This window comes from Echiichthys vipera, assembly GCF_963691815.1.
Source record: "Echiichthys vipera genome assembly, chromosome: 10".
Lineage (NCBI taxonomy): Eukaryota > Metazoa > Chordata > Actinopteri > Perciformes > Trachinidae > Echiichthys > Echiichthys vipera.
In genome coordinates, this window is record NC_139835.1 from 25,749,337 (window position 1) to 25,756,734 (window position 7,398).

The following is a 7,398-nucleotide window of genomic DNA, read 5'->3' on the forward strand; positions in this document are numbered from 1 at the left end:
GTCACTGTGAGCCCGGTTTGTCTAGTTAATGGCACAAGTGATCAATTGAATTGTCGTTTGCGGATAATGTACAATTGTTAAAACAGCAGGTTGACGCGCTCATCGTTATCTGCCTTATCGCCTATTCCGACCTTCTTTTGTTTGTATTTGTTTTGCTGTATTTTTAATTACATCTGAGAGCATCATATCAACTGGAATAACATAGAAGGTATAGTTAGAAATTTACAATCATATGAAAAGTTATACATTTCATAATTCTCTTGCCACGTGTGAAAATGCCCCTCTCTGAAATGAAACTCGCGGTTAATTATTTCTTGGTGGTGGTTGCAAAAATGAGGACAAAATAATAGAATGAGGAAAATGCAGTTAAAAGACCTCATCCCCTTCTAATACAGCACCTCAATTACCAGCCATTTAGATAACTGCAAAGTGCTTCAACAATCAGTACAAAAGCTAATCAAATCAAATTAATTAAAACCGGTGAAAACAGGACATGGCATATATATATATATATATATATATATATATATATATATATATATATATATATTTATATCAGAAGTAGAAGTAAAAACCTTAAGTGTAGGAAGATTATGAGAGGATCTGAAATATTGCAGTGATTCTAGTGCTCAGAGCAGGAATCTGTGGCCGCACACTGTATTATAGGAGGCTTTCAGACTTGCAACACAACTCCAGCTGAACATTTCTGCCCTTTAAACAGTGATCATTAAAATCTAAAAACCTGCGAAACCTCCAGAAATCAGAGTGAGCTGGCGACTTCTCTCTTCTCCCCTTCCTTTTATCTCATTTGCTCTCATCTTCTCTCTTCATCCCCTCCTGTCTGCTTACTATTCAGGCAAACTTTAACGGTTCCCTCCAAACTTTACTCAAGTCATGTCCTTGGAGATCAGAGAGGAGCAATTGAGTTGCTTGTCCATTTTTATCACACCCCGATTGAATTACTACAATTACTGGGCTCCGCATTAGCATTTTTTTACGGCTGCGGGCCCAAACACAGACACACAGACTGTGTCTCCAACTTTTAATAGACAAGACTTTGTTGGGTGCACATGTGAGAAAGTGAGACAGAGTTAGACGTGGAAGACTGCGGGTCAGATAAACACAACTCCATTAACCCGCCTCCACACCGGGTCTCCTGCTGTCCGGCTCACACACTCCTGATTAATGAGGTTGCTTCAGGAGAACACCTCGCTGCAAACACCCTCACCCTTTCCCTCCCCTCCCTCCTCCCAAGCCCCTTCTCCACCTCACTTTTGCCTAGATTTATCATTTGCTTTCATCTCCACACCTCTTACCCTTCTTTCTCCTTGTGTAAATGGAAAAGTGAACTCATAATTGACTACAAAGAGGCCTCGGTGTGCAGTCCAAGCATCATTCTCAGTCATGCATTTATCGGGTAGTCTCTTCAGGATAAGACAGCTAATTGACGGTATTGTGAAAAGCTATATGATTAGAATCCAAGTGTAAGTTGAGACCCATTGTACTGGCAGAGACCCCTGCATGTGATGACCTGATTTCTCTGTAGTTAGTCTGGCTCGTTAACAGAACCAGAGCAGCTGCCTGCTACCACCATAACCTGCATCCTGGCCGAGAAGTTGTCCCTCGCCGCACATCGTGGATTCTGCTTAACGTCTGTCTGTCAGGACACCTGCGTGGTTTTGAGACGGCTGGAATCACAGTAAAGGCCACTTAATGCATTTGAAAGAAGGAGCTTATTGATTTGCGTTTTGTCCAGACCGAGGTGCCACTGCATGTTCGCGCAGGCTGCATGGTGAAAATCGGAGCGTTCCCCTCACGGAGGCTGAACAAGAAGAAGAGGTTATGTGTCTGTGCGCTGATGAGTTAAGATGCCAACGGTTCAGTGCAGCTGCAAGCTTCCCATCTGCCCTCCAGATTCAGCATTATTGCAGACAGCCAAAGCACCTCTCTTGTGTTTAATGGCGCTTGAACAGAGCTGAGAAAATAGAACACCTCATTTTGCACCATGTTTAGGTTCAAGTGTAGGTCAATGATAACGGGGAACACTGTCAATATCATTGAATTATTCAGAATCATTACGAAAGACAGCTCAGGAGGCTGTTTTTATTTCCTATATGGGATGTCAGGAATTCCAATTGATTGTATGATACTCATAAATTATTCAGTGTCACTTCGTACTAACGCTCATTCGGTTTCTGGATGTACGTAGATGACTCATATTTCATTATGAAGGAACACTTGGACTCATGTTGTGGTCTTTTGCTTAGTTATGAGGCAAGGTCCAACTCAGTGGTTATTTCCTGTTCAGATCTTGAGCCTGTATAATCTCTTATTCAGTGATTGCACGTGCATGCATCCGCAGTAATTTCACCTGCTAAATAACTTATTTTGTGTCTGTTTATTCACACTACAAAGACACTACTATAAGTGGGTGTGCACTTAATGGACAAAAGTAAGGACACCCATGAACAAGGGGTGAAATTGTTGTATTATGGTCAAAAATATGATTTCATGTTGTAGCATAAAGCATTTCTATGTGTTATTGTAAGGCTATAAAAACAATGCGGAAGAAAATAGTGGAAAGAAGAGAAAAAAGCAAACAAATATGTGTTTAATAGATGATATATAGATATATCCAAAGTGAGGGGTGAAAAGAAAAAAAACAATGTGACCTGCTGAAGTGTCTTTGGGTAGGACACCGAGTTTACATCCACAGTGATGTGTTTTCTATCTAAAACTCATAACTTGCTATGTTTACACCTGGCGTCCACACTGCTCTGGTGTTTCCGAGCCCCTAAAATGAAACACTGCTGCTGGCCCCGTTTGAGTGTGAAAACTCCTGGGTTTGCGTTTTTGTCGGGACGGGTGAAAACAGACCTTTGCACTTGATGATGAGACACCTACATTCCCTTCCTGATTCTGTCCTCAGTCACTGTCAGCTTTGCCACGGCCTCCTCTGGCGATATTGCTCCCAGTACTGCTCTTATATGTCGCCATATTTGCTATGCAACAACTCCCAATCTATGTTTTCCACCGCCTTACAGCCTTATACTTGTGTGTTACTTTCAGTAACAGCTCCAACTCTTCGCTGGTCCAAGTAAATAACTCTCTTATCCTCCTTCTCAATGTTGCTGTTCTTCCTCCGTGGTGTTTCATCTATTTTCAAACACAGAGTAATGTTCTGCTTCCACTGTATTATGCGTTTTTATGCGTGCTACTATGGGCCGAGGTTATTTCTCATACGGACCTGAAACATTTGTGTAAACGGAGATTAATTTTGTCTTAAAAAAGAAAACGTACTACTGTGGATGTAGCCTGAATCCTCCACCTGTCCACCCAATGTATTCTGGATAAACATTCTGGATCGAGCTGAAGCAGACTGTTCACAATCTAACCCAAACATCTCTCTCTCTCACTCTCTCTCTCTCCCTCTCCCTCTCGTTCATCCAGAGCTGTCGTGGTTGAACTGGTGTCTAACCGGCTCCTGTCTCTTCAGCCTCGTCCTCATCCTCTTCTTCAGGGAGACTTACGACCGCCTCTACCTGGACGTCTTTGTCTCCGTGTGACACTGCTGAGGAAAAAAAAAACACAACAACTTGATAACAAAGGACTAGTTATTATTCTTGCACAAAGAAGAGGGGACAAAGGAGACGAAGGGAAAGTGGAAAAGCCCACACACACACACACAAGATTTTAGGATGTACATGTACATAGTGGTAACAGTGGTAATGGATTGCAGATGTATGGCTGTTGAGGAGAACCAAGAAGCGATTCTTCACCAGTGTTTACTCTTTCTACGTGATCGACTCAATGCCATATGACTGTTGAACACACCATTACCTGTTTTTATTTGTCTGTCTATGTTTGTATGTACACAAACGTGTGTGAACGGTTTAATTTCCTTAACCATGCACGGCATGACGGACTGTTGGTAGTTGTTGTTTACAGATAATTTAATATTTAAAGTTCTCTGTGTGCTCCCGTGCGGCTGCTCAGTTCACCTTTGATCGCGTCTCTAGGAACTGAACAGTGACTCAAGTGTTCTGACTCCAGATCAGCTACAAGGGTCAGCCCCCAACAATGAAGTAAAGGGCGGATACGCTTCATCAGCCAATCAGCAGGCCTGGCTGTGCTGTGTCGGGGGCTAAACGGGGGGCGACCTGATGTTTTAGTGCCGTTCCAAACTGCAGACTGGGACTCGCTGGGGGAGGCTTAACTGTCCTAATGATGTTAACTGACCTGTGATACTGTCATTGAGAGGCAGGTACTTATATTATGTTTTATTGCCCTCTCAAGACGAATATTATGCAAAAATTATCTCCGACTGGATGGCGGCCAGAGACGTGGACTGGAACTCCACCACGTGGAAGAAGCTGAGTCATCCGAACTGTTACGCCTTCACATTTACGAAGTTGTTCAGCATTTTTATGGGCCATTGTGTTAATTTATGGAAGATTTGTTTTTTAATCTAACTCAATAATGTTAATTAGTTGTTTTGTTTTTACAGTTTTTAAAAATATCGCCTGCTAGTATTCATTGGAATTGTCTTCCCAGTTTCACTGAAAGAGGATGTTAGGTGATGAGTTCAGCCCCAGCTGAGGCACACTAAGGGAAGATTATTTTAGTACACTGACATGAGGATTATGACGCGCCTGTAATTGCCAAGCTGCTCCTCCTCCAAAGCACCAGCAGGTGTCTCTGTGCCAACTCAGAGACTACTGACAAAAACACCTGAAGGGGGGCAAAAAGGAAGTTGCCATTTTCTTGGGAGTCCATGACAAAAAAACAAAATCAGTTCCAGATCTGGAGGGACAGAACCATAAAGCAACAAACACATGAAAAATGGAAAAGCATCTGTCACTTAAAGACAACGTTTTTCTCCATGACTTCTCTTTGTCTTGCACAGCAGCTATAAAAACTGTTTAAGTGTGTTTCCCTCTGGGCTTCGAGGAGGCTCCGTAATGTGTTTCCTGGTGCTTGTTCTTCTTCATTTTTTACTCTCCTTGTACAGAAAAGGTTGTCTTTTACCTTTTGACGTGTTGCCTTAATTGCCCAGTGCTGTGCGTTCAGCCTCCCTCTCTTCCACACTGTGACTATTTTATCTGTATATATTGTTAAAGGTCATGTTCTTCTGTCCTGCAGCCCACACTCTGTGGTTTCTCGGGCGCTGGGTTATAAATGTCCTTGTTTTGTGGAAAGGAAAAAGAACAAATGTGACTGTTGAATCTTTTCAGCACCTTATTAAAATAAACATTTTAAGATTAACACTGCTGTTGTTCTCCTGGTATTAAAGGCTAAGAAATACGTTTAGCTTATTGACAGATATCTGTGTTGTAAAGTGCATCCCACAGTTAATTTGCAAGGTTTTTTCTATGTTCAATGCACTTCAACTTGCCTTTTATGCTTATTCAGAGATCAGTGGTCTCCTACATGCCCATCAGAACCTTTATATAACCTTTCAACAAAGGAACTGGCTGCCTTCGCTCAAAGGTGGGTATGTTGCAGTGAATGTCAATGACATCAGCTGACAGGAAGTTAACAAGGACCAAGGTTGTTGCCTAGCAGTGGAATTCCATTAAAAAGGTCTATAGCACTCACAAAGCCACCACAATAGAAAACGTCTCAGTGTCTAAACACATGCAGGCTGCGATGTAGTTACTGTACTCTTGTATTTATTTATATGTTGTTTATATATGTTTGTATTCGTTATCACAGTCGAGCTCCTTACTCAAAACTCAGACTTTCATGTAATTAATGGCACCATGTCAGCTGATCCTTACCCACAGTCTTATATCTGCTTTGTTTTCCCTGCCACATACTAATTCTCCTGTCGTTTCAGATCCTGCCACTTCCTCCTGCTGTGCAGTGTACCCCCCTTTCCCCACCTACCTGCACTCCTTTCCCACTTTCTCCATCAGCCTTGCAGTATATATACCAGCTCTTTGACAAATTGTCTGTTGTGCTTCCGCCTTAGCATTCAGCCTTCTGTTCTGCCTGTCCTGCCTGACTTGCCACCCTTTGCCTGACCCCTTTGGATAACTTTGCCTGTTTGTTCAGCCTGCCAGGTTTTCAACTTTTGCCCGAGTGTTGATGTGAACGTGACCTTTATCTCTAACCTGCCTATCTCCGAGTCGCACCCCTGTGTTCGTCCTCATCCTCTTCTTCAGGGAGACTTATGATCTTCTCTACCAGGACGTCTTTGTCTCCGTTTGATACTGCTGAGGACAAAAAAAACAACAACTTGATAATAAAGGATGAGTAATTGTTCTTGCACAAGGAAGAGGGGACAAAGGAGAAAGTGGAAAGGCCCACTCTTTGAGGATTTTAGGATGTAAATGTATATCGTGGTAACAGTGGTGATGGGGAGGAGAACCAAGTGGCAATTCTGCACCAGTGTTTACTCTTTATATGTGATCGACCCAATGCCATATGACTGTTGAACACTGTTAGACTCTTCAGTAGCACACCTGGGTTCCGACCATTTTCTCTGCTGAGCTATTACAGACACAGTTTATTTTTGGTCCATTATTTACTCTCTATAGAGGATGTTACAGGAGTTGAATTAACCAATCCACTTGCTTGACATTTTTGGTAATATTTGGAAAATATGGGTCGGTTCCTCTGCAATCTGTAGTTACACAACACCCTCCCATGCTTAAGTTTACAGAAATGTTAACATGCATCTTCTAAGAAACATATTTACACGTTTAATATACCACTGCCACACTATTGTTTTGTTTGTTTGTTTGAGGCTGGATTCCTCTTTGATTTCCAGTGATTTCCATAAAGTTGGTAGACTAAAACAACGCTAGGTGCTATATTTCCCACAACGCAACCAATAGCTTTTTGTGAGAGCTGATTCCATCATCTAGGTTATTTTCTCAGACTTGGCCCACACCTCCTCCAGTGCCACAGATGACATCACAGGACTGATTTCAGAGTCGAAGTAGATCTAATCACGACCAGTAAAATGATCTTGATGTTTAAAAAGGTGGATGACACTATAAACATGTTAGCCTGACGTCACTGGCTCTTTTAACCAGGCTAAGGTTAGGCATCAACTTCGAATGGTTAAGGTTAGTAGCCTATAGGTAGTTGGGAAATGAGTCTCACAAGAGTTTTTGCGAGTTTTCACAAATCTAGGGTTACCATCTAGACCCAAAATGCTTCTGGACGCAATTGGATAGACCATAAACCAATCAGAGCCATGACATGTAACCTATAAGTAATCACAGCAACGAAATGGCAGAGCTTGGTCAGTGGCAAACAGTGGTGGCTGGGTCACAAACATTCTCAAATTGAAATTAAACAGCACACTACAATGTGTTTCTTATCCGAGAAATAGACATACAGGAAGAGAAAGTCAAGTCATATTTGATCAGCACTGCCTAGTGTGAC

General features: G+C 42.2%; 1 protein-coding gene across 1 annotated transcript in view; it reads left to right on the top strand.

Moving 5' to 3' along the window:
• Nucleotides 1-5,265, top strand: part of slc49a4 (solute carrier family 49 member 4) — a 50,371-nt gene extending 45,106 nt beyond the window's left edge. The window contains exon 9 of the mRNA XM_083921393.1: nucleotides 3,451-5,265. Coding sequence (XP_083777519.1) covers nucleotides 3,451-3,566 — 116 coding nt within the window. The 3' untranslated portion in view covers nucleotides 3,567-5,265. The remainder of the gene's footprint in view (nucleotides 1-3,450) is intronic.
• The last annotated feature ends 2,133 nt before the right edge of the window (nucleotides 5,266-7,398 follow it).